Source organism: Branchiostoma lanceolatum, chromosome 3, assembly GCF_035083965.1.
Source record: "Branchiostoma lanceolatum isolate klBraLanc5 chromosome 3, klBraLanc5.hap2, whole genome shotgun sequence".
In the NCBI taxonomy this organism is placed as follows: domain Eukaryota; kingdom Metazoa; phylum Chordata; class Leptocardii; order Amphioxiformes; family Branchiostomatidae; genus Branchiostoma; species Branchiostoma lanceolatum.
In genome coordinates, this window is record NC_089724.1 from 5,479,099 (window position 1) to 5,497,818 (window position 18,720).

The 18,720-nt window shown below is 43.9% G+C and overlaps 2 protein-coding genes across 24 annotated transcripts; one reads left to right on the forward strand and one right to left on the reverse strand.

Moving 5' to 3' along the window:
- Window positions 1-388: 388 nt before the first annotated feature.
- On the forward strand, window positions 389-11,546 carry LOC136429830 (nucleolar protein dao-5-like). Of its 23 annotated transcripts, none has more exons than XM_066419839.1 (14): window positions 389-555; window positions 957-1,060; window positions 1,669-1,750; window positions 2,174-2,358; window positions 2,994-3,109; window positions 3,976-4,115; window positions 4,641-4,739; window positions 5,223-5,352; window positions 5,624-6,948; window positions 7,045-7,095; window positions 7,129-7,305; window positions 7,861-8,007; window positions 8,299-8,418; window positions 8,619-11,546. In XM_066419839.1, the coding sequence occupies exons 2-14, from the start codon at window positions 972-974 to the stop codon at window positions 10,758-10,760; spliced, it is 4,803 nt and encodes a 1,600-aa protein (XP_066275936.1). In that variant the 5' UTR covers window positions 389-555; window positions 957-971; the 3' UTR covers window positions 10,761-11,546. The 23 variants fall into 23 exon arrangements, with proteins under 23 accessions (XP_066275936.1, XP_066275935.1, XP_066275928.1 ...); XM_066419838.1 differs by having other exon boundaries at window positions 5,624-6,759; window positions 6,790-6,837; window positions 6,919-7,305; XM_066419846.1 differs by having other exon boundaries at window positions 390-555; window positions 5,624-6,789.
- A 4,872-nt stretch (window positions 11,547-16,418) lies between these two features.
- Window positions 16,419-18,688, reverse strand: LOC136429835 (methylated-DNA--protein-cysteine methyltransferase-like). The gene is made up of 3 exons (XM_066419866.1): window positions 18,500-18,688; window positions 17,925-18,009; window positions 16,419-17,314 (listed from the first exon to the last, which is right to left on the reverse strand). Exons 1-3 carry the CDS (start codon window positions 18,622-18,624, stop codon window positions 16,976-16,978), a joined length of 549 nt encoding a protein of 182 aa, XP_066275963.1. The 5' UTR covers window positions 18,625-18,688; the 3' UTR covers window positions 16,419-16,975.
- Window positions 18,689-18,720: the final 32 nt, after the last annotated feature.

Below are 18,720 nucleotides of genomic sequence, written 5' to 3' on the forward strand. Positions count from 1 at the left end.
TTCTATGTTTGAAAATTAAATATTGTGGACAGAATAATGAAGTCCAACGTTGCGATCTGGCTTGGACTTGTCCAACCCATATAAGGGAAAGACAAGTCCGGGCATGTTTCCAGTAACCAATCAGAACAAAGGGCGCTGTAATTCAAACTTCTAACCGAACCGGCGACTACTGTGTTTTGACTTGTTTTGATATCCATCCGCACGAAAAATTATAAAAACATCATAATTCTGATATTTTACAGAAAATATAAATAGACGATAATCTAAATATTCAGAATATCACGTTTCATACAATTTTTTGGCATTCTTTTCCTGAATCTTCGGTTTCATGTACGAACCATTTTAGAACTACTTTGTGCGGATGGAGAAATAGAGGGTGATATGTCCAGTGTAGCAATTTTTTCCAGCAAAGTTCGCGGCGTGGATCTGCCTGCGCGTTTATGCTAAAAATTGCGCGTAATTTTTAGCATATTTCTCCTTACCGGGAGAATTAACTCTAAGATAGGAATCTGCATATAACAAGGAACGCGTTTGTGTGAGCATTTACGTATCCAGGTAAGATTTCGCTCTTATTTTGTCGTTTCTTTCTTGACTTCTGTTTGCCTCTTTGTTTTCCATACGATTGTCAACGGTCGTTTTCTTGACCGCTTTCAGGTGAGATTGTGGGAATATTTGCACAAAAGCTAAACCTTCCTGTCTTCTAACATTTCTAACACTTTCAATTTCAAATTGTGAAATATAATGATAATTGTCATGTCTATGGAAGCTGGAGTGTGTGTATGCAGATATTTTTTTTGGCAACAACGTTTTTTGCCCCCCCCCCTCCCCCTTTTCCTCAATCTGTTTTGAATTTTTCCTACGAAGCTAAACTTATGACAACTGCACAACAAATTCCGTAAGAAATATAGTTTTATTCAAGAGTTACAAGTGATATTTGTTGTCCACTTTTCTTCTAGCGTGCTGTTGTCGCGATGTTGTTCGGTAAGATCGTGGTGATCAAGCGGAACGGTGAGGACGGGGCGCACTTCCCCCTCACCGCCAACTCGTGTCTGTTCGGGCGGTAAGTACGAAAATTTAGATAGTTTATGGCAAACAACAACCTTATAATATTTGATATGCTTGTAATATTTCTGAGGAATGGTAAACGACTGGCAGGATGAATTTTAATCCCTTGGATTAGTCTCTATTTTTTTTCTGATTTGAACTGATGAGGAGAAAGAGAATTATAAATGTCATGAAAAATTATGAAATTATACCCTAACAGTTTTTTGGTCACCAATAGTTCAACAGACAAGACAGTCCTTGTGTTAGCAAGGAGGTTGATTAAACCGCCTTGGTCTTAGTTACAGTTTTTCCATTTCTCAAATCATGAATAAAAGGTTCAAAATTCACTGTTTGAATTGTAACTCAAATATTAGTTCAAGATTCACTGTTTGAAATATTAACCAGTTTGGTATGTTAGTTTTACGGTAGCATTTTGAAATTTTAGGTCCATCACAGAGTGTCTAGATATTCTTTTAATTTCTCCCGCCCACTCATTTGATTTTCTGTGACAATCTTGGAACCAAGAAATGAGTTGTCAGCCACATATGTCAAATAAACGGTCCAAATGAACTGATCGAACATAAGAAATTGAGTGATTAATTTGAATTCTGATCCGTTGCACAGAACCAACGAGTGTGATATCAGGATCCAGCTTCCCAACGTTTCCAGGGAACACTGTAAAGTGGACGTGAAAGACAATGAAGAGGTAGGGTGACAGTTCTATTTATTGATTCATTATTTTAACATCTGTGTAGCCCCTTCAACAATAGACCTTGGCACTTTTGGTGCCTCATTGTTGTCATGCCTTTGAAACCAAGTCGCAGACAAGTCTCGCAGTAACACATCTTACCTTTTGACATTGAAATTGCAGCAATTAGCATTACAAGAAGATTTGGTGTGTTGGATTATGTAAAACTTCACGAGCTACTAGTATGTACATCTAGTCGTTCCTATGTTGCAATTTGGCTAACTTTGAACTTGCAATAAAGTTATTATTAATAATGTAGTCTGAAAATAATGAGGGGCTGAATTGTTACAACTGCAATTTGTGCAATCTTTAGTTTACTTTCAGACGGTTATTTCAAGCCCTGATAAAGGAATGTCATGAATATCCCTCACCCCTCCACAGGTTGTGCTGTCCAACCTAAGTGACATAAACCCCACCATCTTGAATGGCAAGCCTGTCACCAAGTCTGTCGTGGTCCAACACAAGGATGTCTTCACCATCATCGACCGCTCCTTCCGCTTCGAGTTCCCGCCCTCCTCTAAGTTCTGTGTCAGTCCGTCCAAGCGCAAGCAGGCGTCTCCGGACAAGTAAGACACCGTCTCTTTTTCTAAGTCAGACTTGGTTTTGTACACAACTGATTTGAATGTTCCAAAACGCAAGTTAACTAGTTGAATTCTTTGTTGGCTGTTACACTGCAGTCTACATAGAGTTTTGATAAATGGGAAAACAACTAGAGTATGTGACATTATTTATAGAGTAACATGACATCAGCAATCATTCAAAAGTGCCACTCCCACTCAATAGCGAGTTTATCGTCTATTATTTCTCATCTTCTGAGGGCTAGACATACACATGCATCTCTGTTTGTAGTGCTTGCAGTACATGTAGGTTCTTTTTTCAATTAAAGATGCATATCATGATGAACAAGAATTTAGCATCAAGTTTCTGAAGAACACTTTTGAGGTTAAAATAGACATATACATTTCCATTCAGAGGTTTTTATGGTCATTGCAGCTCCCGGATAACATCCCAGACATACTGTAAAATGTACTGTGTAAAGACAAGTGTTTTCACTATTTTTAGCTTTTTGTGGTTGAAACAGTAGATGTAAAACAATGGAAATGTCATTTTCTGTTTGCAGGAGTGGTGAGACAAGTGATGGGAACTTATAAACACTGCCGACATTTCAGTTCTTACTGTAGTTTTTAATTTTTCTCCACAGGTCTGTGAGTTCTGGACCGCTCCATGAGATCCAGGAGGCTGGGGGGAAGGCTGAGGTGCCGGCTGGAACAACCCCAAAGAAAGAGGGCAGCCCAAGTAAAAGAGGTAGTGAAAACGGTAAATTGTTCTCCGTTGTTCGCGTGTCTATATCATGTATGAAAATCAGACAAGACTGTGTTGTCTGTTCAAGTGATATACAAAATGTTGTGTGTATATTCAAGGACTTAGATTTTTAGAAACATAACGTTAACAATGTCATGGCTGTACTTTGATAAGTAAGTTGGGAAAAGAATATTCAAAACTTAAGATAAAGTCCTTGATACTGGTTTTAAAGTTTTTACTTCGAAAAAATAGAGGGAACTTGACATTTGTTGGTAACATACAAACTTTGAAATTATTTACAACATGTGAACCAATTAGAAAGGATGTGTCTTACAACAGAGCTGGGGGGATTTTTTTTTAAACAGACAACTTGTGATTTTAACAGACAACAAAGCTTCAGTGCCCTGTTTAGAAGTCAGTAGCACTTTAAGACACTACCAGAGTTATGATAGTCTCAGAAATTACACTTACTGTGGTAATCGGGTAAACTCATCAGTTCAAATCATGGAAGGTACAACCTACAGCTGCAAGTTCCCAACTAGCTATGCAACTACCAAGTCAGCCCCCCTGGGCTCCAAACACACAACTGAGACTTACCTTTTTTGTGCATGTTGCAAGTTTTTTCCAAGCAAAATGTATTTAGACATGCATTTTGTATCCCTGTATTTAGCAATGTAACATGTATCCCTGTACTTAGCGTACTTAGCAATGTAACATGACTTGTTCAACTGGTTTTTCCAGTTATACGTTTTGTAGTAATATTGATTTGTTCGGCCAATTCATTCTAGTGACACTGAAGAAGAATGATTCAATGTCCTCTATTTTATCCAGTTGTAGAGTTTGATTTGTCTTTAGATAACATGTACTTTGTATCCCTGTAGCTGACACCAAGAGCCCTGGTAGAGCCAAGACTCCCAAGAAGACTCCAGGCAAGTCCCCCAAGGCCGCACCTGAAGAGACCGGTACTCCTGCTGCCAAGTCCCCTAAGCGTGCAACGCCTGCCAAGAAAGCAACTCCAAAGGTAAATGGAACTTTCAAAATGTTAAAATGATTATTATCAATCTGTCAAAACGGAAATGTGCTGCAGTGTGGATCAACTTGTCCTGTTTACGAGTTTAGTTTCATGCACATAATTTCAGAAGTGGCACCTCACTGATGCTACATGTGCAGGGGTTTTTCTAGAAAAAAATTGCAAGGGGTGCATTGCAAGGGTGCAGAGCAACCAAGTGGGGGTATGGTGGAGTTTTAGAGAATTCTAAGTTAAAATGGGGCATTATTTGGCTTCCTGAGGGGCAAAATTACAGACATGGCACTAGTATCTTCCCTGGTTATTTTGAATTTTATGCTTGTCAGAGGATGTGCTCTCCAGGGTAAGGAGGTGCATGATCAGGGCATGGGGGCGCAGTGCCCCTGTTCCCTTCTTTAGATTAATCCCTGATGTGTCTCTTTGACTCACACATAAGTCTGAGAATCAGATGCCGGCCTTTGAAACTGTGTTTCATTTTATCTATATTCGTGTATCTTAACATCTTTTTTATTTAAATAGAACTCTCCAGCGCGTTCTGCGAGTCCCAAGCCTGAAGAAGACTCGTCCCCTGCCACCAGCCGACGCGCAAGCTCCCCGCTGAAGAAGAGCGGAAAGAAGGTGGGTGTTGCTTTTTGAGTAAAGTCAAAACTGCCCAAGAAGACCACTTGGGACTGATGATATCTGGTCTATGTGGACAGGTGGTCACTATAGACAGGATATGTAGCGCTTGTGTAAATGGGGGGAAATTATCTAAGGGGCTACCAAAAAGTAGTAGCGGGTTGAGATTAAAAGATATCTGGTAATTATGTACTTTATTTAAAAAAAAATCGGGATGGTCCTGATGCACGTAGGTACCATTGATAACAATGTACCAAAGTACCAGCGTAAGCCTGCAGAACTGTAGAGCAGTGCAGATGATGACCGTATTTTATACGGGGACGTAATACTGAAGTCCTGTTGATACATCTCGGTCTGATGCTCATGTGTAAAAATGACTTGCAAATTTGGCAACATGCAGATAAGCTTGTAATATTCTTGAGTTATGTGAAAGTTTGTTTTGAATATTGTGTTGCTCACCTTTGTCAACTCTGCCCCCTGTAGGCTCCTCCGTTTGGTAGCCCCCGACAACCTGCCGTGATGCCGCTGAAGACTAGCATCACCGAGCTCCGCCGTCGCTCTGCGCCGCTTCAGGAGGCCCTCTCCGAGGAGTCGCCAAAAACTCCAAAGACCAGTAAGTATAATGACACGGACTGAATATGCTTAGGGCTATTCCAACTATGAAAAATAATTTTGTCTTAAATTTCTATTGGAGAATTTGCTTGCCTTCTAGCAGAAATTCTATTTATGCATCACTCATTCTTGTCTCTCTTTTTGATTGATTTTTATGACTATGCACAAGTTATCACACAATTTTCTGGAGATAACCTCTTAATACCTTCCTATCCAATACATATTGCTAATGTTCATGCTACCCGAGATTTACTGTAAGTCTTTCGTTTCAGAAAAAGCGACCCCAGCTAAGGCCACACCCGCTAAGTCAGCAAGCAAGAAGAGGAAGTCTTCCGGTCCCTCTGAGTTCGAGTCCCTGTCCAAGCGTGTGTCGTTTGGTCCTGCCCTCAGTCCGGAACACTTTGACAAGAAGCTTCCCCCGGCCCTCCCCTTGCGCCGTGGGGCATCCCCGATGACCAGGCGGTCCACAGGAGGCATTCTCGCTCAAACTCCTGAGTTGAAGAAGAAGCGTTTCTCCTTGGCAGTCAGCCCACGAACCACAACCATAGCAGAGGGAGAAGAGACGACTCCGAAGAGGGCCATCCCACGTGCGAAGAGCCCTAAGGCAAAGACCCCATCTCCGAAGGCTAAAACTCCTTCTCCTAAGGCCAAGACACCTGTGAAGGCTGCCACTCCTAAGGGGAAGACACCTCCCAGGGCAAGGACCCCATCTCCGAAGGCCAAGACCCCATCACCCAAGGCCAAGACACCATCACCTAAGGCCAGGTCCCCATCTCCAAAGGCCAAGACGCCAAAGGCAGCAACTCCGAAGGCCAAGACGCCAACTAAGGCTGCCACACCCAAGAGCAAGACACCTCAAAAGGCCAGGACTCCATCTCCAAAGGCCAAGACACCATCACCCAGGGCCAGGACACCATCACCCAAGGCCAAGACACCATCACCCAAAGCCAAGACGCCCAAGGCAGTCACTCCTAAGGCCAAGACCCCAATGAAGGCAAGTCCCAAGGCAGCCTCTCCCAGGATGGCGTCACCAAAGCAAGTTACCCCCAAGAAGCCTGCTGTGGTTAAAAGGACGCCAACTCCTGCAAGGGTCAAGATGTCCACCCCAGCGAAGGAGGAGCTCAGGAGGGTGATTGCCAAGAAGGCCCTTGGAGCCTCGCCCAACTTGGCTCGTCGGTTCCCCACACCCGTGCGTGAAGAGCTCACGCAAGCTGTCACTGCTCGTGCCGAGAAACTTTCCCCTAAGAGGTCGACTACACCAGTCAGGGCTTCGCCTAAGGCTGCTTCTCCTAAGACAGCTACACCAGCCAAGGCGGCTACACCAGCAAAGGTGGCTACACCCAAAGCCGCTACACCCAAGGCCGCTACACCCAAAGTGGCTACACCCAAGGCCGCTACACCAGCCAAGGTGGCTACACCCAAGGCCGCTACACCCAAGGTGGCTACACCCAAGGCCGCTACACCCAAGGCCGCTACACCGGCCAAGGTGGCTACACCAGCCAAGGTGGCTACACCTAAGGCCGCTACACCGGCAAAGGTGGCTACACCCAAGACCGCTACACCCAAGGTGGCTACACCCAAGGCCGCTACACCCAAGGTGGCTACATCCAAGGCCGCTACACCGGCTAAGGTGGCTACACCCAAGGCCGTTACACCCAGGGCTGCTACACCAGCTAAGGTGGCTACACCCAAGGCCGCTACACCGGCCAAGGTGGCTACACCCAAGGCCGCTACACCAGCAAAGGTGGCTACACCCAAGGTGGCTACACCAGCAAAGGTGGCTACACCCAAGTCTGCTACTCCAGCAAAGAAGACTCCCAAGAAAGCAGCAACCCCCAAGAAGACACCCAAGAAGGCAGCAACTCCTAAGAAGACTGGGACCCCAGCAAAGCGTGGCCAAAAGAGGAAATTGAGCACCCCGGGTGATGATGCCCCAGCTGGAAAGCGCAGGAAGGTAGGCTGTCTAATGCTACTGTTGTTGAACTATGTTTTGCTTCAGCCAAATCCTTTTTTTTTTAAATACCCTCCTGCATATACAGATTAGTGCAACTGGTAAAATGAATGGATAAATGTTTCCAGTGTGATTTGTATATCCTGAAGTATAGAAGTGTTAGTATTTCAACTTCCTTAGCAAGTAATACTTAATTTTCAACCTACTTTGTGCTGGTAGCCACAACATAGAGTTGTATTATTTTATTTCTGATGTGATATGAGACCTAATTCTAGCATTACAAGATTTAACACCATAGATTGAACATAAGACTTAGGTAGACGGTAGCTGCATTGATTGTTGACAGTGAGTAGTATTCTAGTATTCAGCAGATTGCAAGATTTCAAACGGCAGATTCTACCAGAAGCGTTTCAAAAATTATGCTTTGACAAAGGGACAGGCAAAGAAAAAATTGGTGTAGATAAAGATTTGTCTCTGAATTTGCATATGCAGAAAAAAGTATTTCCAGCCCTGGACTATTGTAAAATGTCTCCAAAACTTTGCTGTCTCTTCAAACAGCAAGTAACAGTGAAGACTCCAAAGAGCGCCCGCAAGACCCCGGCACGTGGTACTCCGGCCCGCAAGACACCTGCTCGCAAGACTCCAGCCCGCAAGACACCGGCAAGGAAGACCTGGGCAGACATTGTCAAGGCAGCCAACAAGAAGGTAACTTGTTACAAATTTCAAATTTATTTGGCACCTCTAATTATGAAAAATGAGTGATGTTAAACAATTTGCAGAGCTTAGAGTTTATTTTTCAAGGAAAATGTGCCACATTAGAGGAACATTGCCTTTTGCATCTTTTTATTTCTTACAGCAAATCTGTAAAAAAAATTAGTATGATATTTGATAAAAACTCTGGTTAAAACAAATGCTTTGGTATTAATACTGTGTTAGCTATAGCACAACGCTAGAATGCCTACTTTGTCTAAACCGATCTTTCTGTTTTTGTACCAGTCTACTTCCCTGGCCGGACCTGTAGGGGCCAAGATTGTGAAGACAAGGACAATCGTCCAAACAGTCGCCAGCAAGAAGCTGTCACTTGCCAAGCGCAAGAGCATGTTGAAGGCTCCCAAGGTAAGAATTTTCACACAACTCCATAGGTTTATATGTAATGAATGGATGAAAGTGCCATGCACAAATGGTAAAGTCTTGTGATTCTTTTTAGATGTAGGATGGTACTGTGTAAACTATATAAAAGGAATATAACAAAGTGAGAGATTCTAAGCCTATATCATGTACTGAAGTGTTTTTTCTTAACTGTTTCTCCTGTGCAGACCCCAAGGGTGGGCGTGAGGACTACAGGGCATGTCGACTCCCCAGCGACCATCTTTATCCGCAAGGCCAGGACTCCAGCAGCTAAGCCGCTGAAAGCTGCCACCAAGTTCCGCAAGTCTGGCGTTGTCAAGAAGAACACGGTGGAGGCTGCTGACGACAGCTTCACGGGCATGCAGGAGATGTTCACCACTCCCTCACCCAAGGCTGCACCCAAGCAGAGCTCTCCTAAGAAGACCCCCGTGTCTGCTTCCAAGACCCCCATGTCTGCTTCCAAGACCCCTGTGTCTGCTTCCAAGACCCCCGAGGCTTCCAAGACCCCCAAGTCTGCTACCAAGACTCCAAAGTCTGCTACCAAGACTCCAAAGTCAGCCCAAAAGTTGAGTGTGTCCAGCCTGTATGCCGATCTTGAGACCCCAAACGGCCCTGGGGAGATGTACGTGTCCCCCCTCAACACCCCCACTCCAGGCCGTGGCAGGAACAGCACAGCCCTCGCCGGTGTTGCCCGTCTGCTTAAGACACCAAAAGCAGTCAGCTCCCCTGTCGTCAGTCCATCAGGCCTCAAAAGGCTCACCAAGACCCCCAAGACCAAGGGTGCTCCTGTCAAAAGCCCTGCTGGTCTCAAGCGTATCATGAAGACCCCGAAAGCAAAGCCTGGCAAACCAGTGGAGAGTCCCACAGGGCTGAAGCGTATCTTCCACACTCCAAAGAACAAGTCAGCTCCGTTAGAAGACCTGCGTGGCCTCAAAAGGCTGATGACAACTCCAAGTCAAAAGGCACTGGATGTCTACGAGTTCACTGATGACTACACCGGGCTCCCAGAGATGTTCGCCTCCCCTGTCTCTACTACACCTGCAAGGAAGACACCAGCCAAAACCCCAGCAAGTAATAAGAAGGCCCCAGCCAGCGCCAAGAAGATTGCGAGCGCAAAGAAGTCTGCTAGCCCCAAGAAGGCAACTCCAGTCAAATCACCTGCACAGCCAGCTAAACGTGGAAGCAAGCGGACCCGTGTCGAGGAATTGTCTGACACAGCAGAAGAAACCATCAAGTCGCCACCTGCGAAGCGTGGCCGTCAGGCCAAGAAGGTCACTATCAATGTACCACCAACTCCCGAACCAGCTCCCAAGAAGACAAGGAAGACCAGGGCTACCAAACCAGCCGCAAAACAACCTGTGGAGGAGCCGGTGGCTGAGGTGGAAGTCGTCCAAGAGGCTGTCAGCCCAAAGAAGTCGCCTGCAAAGCCAGCCAAGCGGGCGACTCGTAGGGGCAAAGCAGCAGCAGCACCAGAGACCCAAGAGGAAGCTCCAGCACCTACCCGCGCGACTCGCGGTCGTGGCAAAAAGGCGGCCAAAGAAGTGGAACCAGAAGTGGTGGTGGTTGCCAGTCCAGAGAAGGTGGCCTCACCTGCAAAACCTGCCACACCTGTGCAGGCCAGGAAGACAAGGGGAGGTAGGAAAGCACCTGCTAAGAAGGATGTTGAGGAGGCTGCCATCAAACCTGCACCCAAGGCTGCCTCGCCTGTAAAACGCTCCAGGCGTGGAGCCAAAGAAGCAGAACCAGAGGTCATCGAGGTCGCCGCTTCTCCAGAGAAACCCAAGAGAGGAACCAAGAGGGCAGCAGCAACTCAGGAACCTGCAGCACCTTCTCCTGCCAAGAAGACACGTGCTACAAGACGTGGAAAGGCAGCTATCGCCGAGGAAGAGAAGGAGGAAACACCAGCACCTGCCTCTCCTACAAAGGCTCCAGCAAAGCGAGGCAGGGCCGCGAGGGCTACAAAGAAAGAAGAGGTCGAAGAACCCACCCCAGTACCTGCCAAAAGGGCCCGCACCACTAGGGCTAAAGCAGAAGAAGTAGTTGAGGAAGCTGCACCACCTGCCAAGAAGGGTCGTGCAACCAGGGCAAAGGCGACTAAAGCATCCCCGGTGAAGGCAGCGTCTCCAGCCAAGACCACCCGCACCACCAGGAAGAAGGCAGTAGCTGAGGAGAAGCCAGCCACTCCGGTCAAGTCTAGAAGTACGCGGGGAAAGGCCGCCAAAAAACCAGCCACTCCAACACCCAAGAAAACCAGGGCAGCGGGGAAGAAGGCAGCGCCTGCCAAGTCTCCGACACCAGTAAAGAGGACCCTCAGGTCTAGAAGGAAGTGATTTCACCTCTTTACAACCTTGTAAATAAACAGTTTACCTCCTACCAGTCACATTTTTATATTATCTATATCAGCTTTGAAAATGGACCAAGGTCACAATCTGTTGTTTTAAAGTGCACCGGTGTACTTTCTGATTTGCTGACCTGTGTTATTTTGTTAATTTATCCAAGTAATGTTTATTAGTTTTCTGATGCTCTCTTTAATTGTCTTACTTAATTAGGTTCGTCAGTTTTAGCTTGTACTTATTGCATATTCTGAAATGTTTCAGCTTCAAATATAGTTTTGTAGTTTTTTCTAGTTTATTGGGAAGTATAGGAATATCTTTAAGACAAGTTTAAGACTTCCATCAACATGGATATAGAAGAATCTAGATTTTAATTCTTATTTTCTTAAGGAAAAGAGTAAGTAAACATTTTTTACAAGACAATTTCTACCTGTCTGTTTAAGTCGTGTCAGTCTTTGACAGTTTGTCCTGTCTTCTAAACTTGTCAGCCTATATCTGTCCTCCAGTCAACTCCCTGTGTAGTGTGTTTTGACATTGTTCTGTCAGTACGTAAGTTGAATTCGTGGTCATGGGCATTGTGCTCTTCGCTGTAGAAGTGTTTCTGTTGTAACCTCACTGGACTATGATATCCTAGGCCAAACAACATACAACAAAACATTCTGTATGGCATGTCGGGTTGTGACGGGGCAACAATCCTCTGTGTGCTCAAGAAAAAAGAAGCCCAACTTTGTACATATTTGATCACATTTGCGTATTAAATAATCTGGTGTGTTAATGAGAAAACAGAGTGTGACTCATTTTGTTGTCTTTTATTTTCACATTGCGTCATGTAGGGAAGGAACTGGTGCCCGGAGTCCGAGACTATAGCAAATTTCTACAAAAAGGTTTTAGAATAAACAATAAATGATGACATCCTTTGAGGGCCCCAAAACTGATGCGAGCGCGCTAGCGTGCGAATGAAAAAAAATTCAGTATCTCCTCTCTCCAAATCACATGTTGCAAATATCCTGCCTCGGGGAGCTATTGAAGTATTACCTTAGTTACTAATTATGCAAATGGTTTCAGAAGGATGTCTTTGTTCAAACTAAAGACTAAAATGTATCACTGATGGCTCGTTCTCATTGAAATGTGCAAAATGCTGTTGCCAGTCTTTACGACTTGATATAAAGCAAACTACTTTCAAGATCAATGTTTTTTCTCTCACAATATCTATTATGTTTACGACAGATTGACCACAAAATTATTATTGCTTGTCGGCTTGGAAGAAAATATTCCACCCCCTAAAAACGACTGTCGCCTGAGAGGACATGAAGAATTCAAATGGCAGCCGAAAATGTAACCATTCAGTTCCCAGAATGATTGTTTGACAGGTGAAATCAGCTAGCCAGGCCCTCTGACGGATAAAGTCAGATTGCTCCCTTCCTTCACTGATCTTGAAGGTTCATCTGGCTACTTAATGAGAGTCAAGAGGTGCTTTATTTTAGTGACGGGGGTGATTTGTGAACAACCGGCCTATTTAGTAACTAAATCTAGTAAATCTAAATCTAGTTGGACGCGTCAATAGCCTGGAGTCTCAATCCTGCTCTTCAGAAAACGGTGAGAGGGTCAACTTAGTCCTTATTGTGATCGTTTTCCACGTAACATATGGGTCATGGGAAGGAATTACTTCATTTTGTCTGCCAAGGTTTGATATTCGAATAAAGAAAGATTTAAACTAAAAGATCATACTTCAGTCGAAAGGATTACACCGGGATATTTCTATTTATTTCTATACCCATCAATCGACTTAGTATCTACGATAAAAAGGACTACCAACATCTATTCGAACATCACATGAAAAAAGTACTTGGCACCTTTTTTGGTACCACTCCAGGCTGGGGTATACAAGTACAACGCGTTTGCATTAAACATCGTTTTCCGAATATCAAACAAGATGAATATGACAATGTGAGGTACTCATATGTATACATGTATATATAACTCCATACAAACTATGTTCAAAATACAAACAACGGTCAACACAACACGACAAATTAAAATCTGCATAATCGTCCATAGCCACATCGCTTTGAGTTATGAAGATATGAGCACAATTTCAAACTGGCTGCCAGGAATGGATGTATTATAAACAATACTCCATGATACACCAAATAATAAAATTTGATATTCAAAAAGAACCTAAGATCACACAACTGTACACAATACACATACATGTTGATGAAGGTTAGCCATCCAGGTAATAAGATACGCCAAATGTAGCCTCCGTTGCAGGCCCTGAACCGGCTTTTTGGGGGGCTAAGTAATACACTTTTTGCAGCCAGCCCGTAACTATCAGCCAGCCCGTAACTATCCGCCTGCTGATAGTTACGGGGTGGCTGATAGTTACGGGCTGGCTGCAAAAAGTGGATTACTTAGCCCCCCAAAAAGCCGTTTCAGAGCCTGCAACGGAGGCTACGCCAAATGACAGTTCCTCAAGCAACTGGATAAGATTAGGAAAGAATCACATAAATTTTTACAGTAGTCCTAGAACAAAAACCGATTCTCCTTAAAGATCAGTTTACCTTGCTTACTCGATGTCTTCCCCGCTGCTCCATGTTTCAACACCATGCAGCCAGGTTTGCCACGAACAGGTACATGGGTTTGGACAGCTGATGGTTTTTCAGTACAGTGGACAAAACTACGCCGTTCGTGAGGAGAGCGACTGTGCCGAGAACGGCGGAGGCGATCCCGACTTTCCTGTTCTCGTCTAGAATCGGTTCGGGGAGATGAGAGCAGGCAGCTACTGCCAGGTCGTAGTCCATCATGTTTTCCAGGTACCAGCGAAAACACGGCTCGAAAGTCTCGTACACCGTGGAGTTGCCTCCGGTGAGGTTCACTGTACTGTCGTTCATCTTGCGGTGTTCTCACTGCAGACAAGAATGTTACCTATCGCAAGAAGCGCCAATTTCGGGCTTTCCACATTTGCCGTAGATAACTAGACTACCTCCGATGATCTGACGGCAACACTTGTCAACTGGTCACGCACGCACAGAAAATACCATGGTTCGCTACAGTGCGTCAGTGTTACTATAGTTTCGCCCCCACTACCGCTAGCATTGCAATGACAATAATCACCAGAAGATATGCTTTTCATACATTTAATCAAGATGTCAAATCAGACAGGAATGCTGTGGTGTTGAACAATATCACGAAACGCTCCTCATACCAAATACCCATTCTTTTTCAACACAACTTATGCCACGCTGGCTTGATCATTTGGATGACGTCCGTGCGAGCATCAATTTGGTCCTTGCCACAAAAACAAACCAAAGAAAGTACACGACTATACTGTAAATCGTAAAAAGAAGCTGCGAAATTAGTAAATTTATAACACGAATTGATAGAAATATTGGAAAACGGATACTAATGTCATCCAATGTCTTTTCCTATCACAAAACGTACTAATTTTGTCGTAAAAATTACACATTGCACAAAATATTAGCCTCTACCAGGCTCCGTCCTATCATTGGGAACATAGTAGAAATCAGCCGAGGTACTCCGCTATACAGGGTAGGTCCGCTATACAGTAAAGTTACATTTCGATGGACGTCCATCGAAATGTAACCTTATCACTGAGCGCACGACATCTAACACATAGGAAGAATCTCTGTTTTATTTCAATACAAATGTTTTGTTTTTTAAAAATTAAGGACAGGCTAGGTAATGTTGGCAGTGATTACAATATTGCTGTTATTGCCGCCTGACGTGAAATACAGAATAACTTTCTTGCACGACTATTGTAGCAGGTCATCATCATCATCATCGGTCGACCCCCGGGGGGGACGGGGCAAGTCCATGCACGACTTCCGACCACACCAGCTGCTGTCTATCTGCCATGGCCGCACTTAGGTCTTCCGTGTGAATTGAGGTGTCTCTAGATAGAGCCCTCGGGAAAGTCAGCTTTCTGGATCGTGTTTTTCCCCGGGGCCTCCACAGAATGAGTGAGTTGATAATTTCCTCATTGGCCGAAGGCAGTGACCAGCAAACTGGACCCTTCTCTGTTTGAGTCTGTGTGACACCCGTGGTAGAGAACCGTAAATGGTCTGAATAGTTGGGTGATGTTTCCAACTCAAGTTCTGTGCTTTGCGTAGAAGTGAAGTATATAGTGGATAGAATCTGGAGTTCTAGCATAAACAACAATCTTAAAACACAAGTTTTCCGTACTGTAGTTGAGCCAATTTTGTAGCAGGTACAAAGGATGGCAACCACAGTTAAGATAGAACAAGACATAAGCATGGAATAAAACTATTCACTACAACACAATGACTATCTTAGGTTTTACATGATTCAAGTTGGGCTAATTATGAGTATCATTATTTTTTCTAATAACAAAACAATCTTTTATATATTTGCCTATTTCAACACTGTGTGAGCTGTTGAATCTACAGATATAGTCAAATCTATCTATAGCATTAAGCGTCTTAAAATCTGAAGTACTTGAATTGATAAAGGTGAATAACATCTCACATTTAGAGCCCAACGACCTTCGACAAATGATATCAACCTTCATGACATAACGTATCATGAAGGCCTCTCATTGATTATGCCATTAAGGTCCTCATTTAGATGTACCGTATTTTGTATCAGTTGATGATCTTCTCCACCTAAATACACAAGGTGTAAGCATAATAACATTCATATGTAGCGAAACGACTTGCGTCATGTAGCGAAACAACCTGTACCATGTAGCGAAACAACTTGCCATGTAGCGAAACGTACTGTAGCGAAGTGACAATGTAGCGAAACAACCTGTAACCCTGTCTAAAGTATGGAAGTCCGTCTCATTCACTGTCTTCGTGGTGTTTGCCTTGATTGTAGACGTATAACGTTTCATGTTTGCCGCTGATCAAAGTTATTGTGAGATGCATTCCGCGCTTCATGTCAGTCGTCAATAACAGGAATATTCTAATAAGTGTTAATTACTTAGTCTGTCCCTTATAGAAAAATTTTCCTATGTGTCAGAAGACAAGCGCTCAGTTCGCATTTACCTAATCGTCTGACGACGAAGGACATCGAAAGGTTTAAACACAAAGGTTTGTAAATTCCACAGATATCAAAAATTTCATGTAAAGATCAGCGCCTGAATACTTTCGACGTCAAAGGGGAGCATCATACACAAAGGTTGTTATCAACAACATTTTTTCTCGCTAAAATATCACGTTTCAGCCCCTTAAAGGCATCCAGAGCATTTTATGAGGCTTGGAACTTGAATAAAGAAACTCCAATTTCTAGTCATTCCTACACATAGTAAGTTTCAATAACACTATACCATTACATTTCCAGATATGATTAACAGCTAACGTCTTTGAAAAAGAGCAACCACGACTCATCAAATCTGCTGCTTTGTATTTTCTTAGACTGGTAATTATGTGACCGCCTGCCGGTAGCCTGGTACTGTGAATTTTCTAATCGGTCCATAGGCCGGTCCACTGATTTTTTGCGGACCGTTTTTTTTGGACCGGTCCATAAAAAAATACTGGTTTTGTACCGGTACACGGTACCCACCCCTAGTGGTATGCATTAAGTGCCCACTTAGGGCTATAGAAACAAAGACAGGCACCTCCCTATGACCGTGACCATCAAAATTGAAGAAAAAAAAGCATTGTACACAATGTCTTTATGTCATGGTTGAACTTTAATGTTGATGAACAAGGGTGTAAACTGGTTGATACCAATAGCCAATGGGTTTAACGTTATGTCTAACAGTCTCAAAATTGCCACATATTGGCTGCCTTTACCAAGGCTTGCTCCAGCTCTAAGGTTTTATCTATCCCCGGGCTGTCTCCAGCTTTACATTTTTGTCTGTGCCACTCATCAGTGGGGTGGGTTGGGGGTGTAGAAGGCCGCAAAACTAGAGGGTGTGGGCTTATACTCCCCAAGGGAAATTTGAGAAACTCCAACCCTCAAAAATGCTATTTCATATATCTTTAGAAGCGAATTTGTTAATTCGATAAATCTGGCATTTTAAACTTACAAAATACATTTTTAGGACGGACGGGGTGAATTATTGTCCGTCCCAACAAGCAAGTTTGTGTCCCAAAACGGAGGGACGGGTCCTGGAGAAAGCCTTGGTCCATTATCGTTTGTGTCTGTCGAAGCCAAGTTCTGCGTCGTGCGGCGATGTTATGTGAGGAATCTAGTAAAGCTTTAACTTCTGAAGTTCTTCGTAACACTCAACTTTCTGTGGTGGCCTCATGTTCCAGCAGCCACTTCTTCAACACATTTCCTTTACCGGACATGAAGTTCCCCACGCTGCCATTACTGTTCACCACTCTGTGGCAGGGCACCAGTAGCGGGGTCTGGTTGGCTCGCATCGCCCCGCCCACGGCCCGGGACGCCCTCGTGTTCCCCGTCATCGTGGCCAGCTGGCCGTAGGAGACCGTCTCCCCGATGTCCACCTTCGTCGCCAGGTTGTGCAGCACGGCAGCTGTGAAGGAACCCTCCTTGTACTTGGTGATGTGAAGGGGAGGCAGGCTTAGGCCTTGTACACTGGAAGCATCCTTGAAATAAGCCTAGAAACAAAACAATTTGATAAAGAGGGACGAAGGAGTTGCAATGCCAGTCATTCGTTGATGAAGGTTAGACATCCAGGTAATAAGATACTGTACACCAAAAATAGTTACTCATGCAACTGGATAAAATTTTGAAACAGTCAGATGTTTCGGACAGCTTTTAGCTTGGATTTATATACAGGGTGTCCTACAATTGGAGGAAGGGGGGGTAGAACAGTCAGAAACAGAGTTCCCCAATGGGCTCAATGGATTAACAATTAACTGGTAGCTTTGCATGTCAATGAATTTACATACTGTTCAAGTACCTGGTATGAGGAAAAACTACAGTAACAGTGCCTGTACATGTACAGGTGTAAGTAATTACATGTACCAGGGAAAAAGGGCATCCTCTGGGTGTCCCTTTGCAAAATGAGGGTGTCTTATTTCTTTGTTTTTTTAGTGTAGGGCCCCAAGAAGAGGCCATGACGCCTGCTAGCTAATAGCCTGGTTCTTATTTCACTGTCTTCATTGAATTTCACCAATACTGAAAATAATGAAGCAGGAAAAGCCGAGAAACAAGAAATTAGATTGGCATGGCCCTGGATCACAATTTACTGTATGTAAAAAGTACCTTGATCCAGTCCACACACTTTGCAAGTGGCTCACACTTGTTCACCTGTTCTTCTGCCACACCATCAACAAAGTCTACTTTATGTCTGAGGAGAAAAAAAAAATCAGTAGTTAGATAATAATATATATGTGAAAACAAATTCAGTGGAAAATTGAGTGTATGGGCCTAGTCTCACAACTGTGCCACAAACATTCGGGTGGATAACCAATGTCTTATTGCTAGTATTACTAGTAATACCCTTCTTGCCAATTTCCTTTCGTGTTAAGAAGGACATTGTGATGATATAGAAAAAAAAGAGGAATCCGGGATCAAAGTTTTGGTGTGTGTGTTATTGTTTGTTAAATCATATTGAATGTTACTATAATCTTCGAAAAATGAATGCCAACCATTAAGTCATTATATAATGGTTACTCTTTTACAAGACAATAATTTTGGGATGGCAGATATCACCCTCTTCACGAAAGCACACAAAGACAGGCGACATTGATGTTCGTTAAAAGTGCAAGTACGTAGAAGGCGTTGCCCCTCCACATTCCAAAGTTTACAATTTTGTTCAACTTGACATAACGTAATACCTTCCGTCTGGTAAAAAGTCCTTCGGCTCCTGTAGGTCCACCTTGTGCACTCCTCTCGTACATGACTCGATCGTTATCTGCCCAATGGGGCTCATCAATCGTGCAACAAACAGTTTACACTCCATATTTTAGTAGGATTCCTTCAGAGTTCCCGCCACGATGACCAAATCACTTCCGGGTGTACGTTGACCTTTGTGCCGTGACGTCACAATTTCTTCCGC

Coding starts and splice junctions, on each gene's coding strand:
- LOC136429835 (XM_066419866.1), bottom strand. CDS start 18,624: ATGGAGTGTAAACTGTTTGTTGCACGATTGATGAGCCCCATTGGGCAG. Junction 18,010..18,499: donor GACTTTTTACCAGACGGAAG/GTATTACGTTAT, acceptor TTTTCTCCTCAG/ACATAAAGTAGACTTTGTTG. Junction 17,315..17,924: donor AGTGTGTGGACTGGATCAAG/GTACTTTTTACA, acceptor TTTTGTTTCTAG/GCTTATTTCAAGGATGCTTC.
- LOC136429830 (XM_066419828.1), top strand. CDS start 972: ATGTTGTTCGGTAAGATCGTGGTGATCAAGCGGAACGGTGAGGACGGG. Junction 5,353..5,623: donor GCCAAAAACTCCAAAGACCA/GTAAGTATAATG, acceptor CTTTCGTTTCAG/AAAAAGCGACCCCAGCTAAG. Junction 8,008..8,298: donor TCAAGGCAGCCAACAAGAAG/GTAACTTGTTAC, acceptor TTTTTGTACCAG/TCTACTTCCCTGGCCGGACC.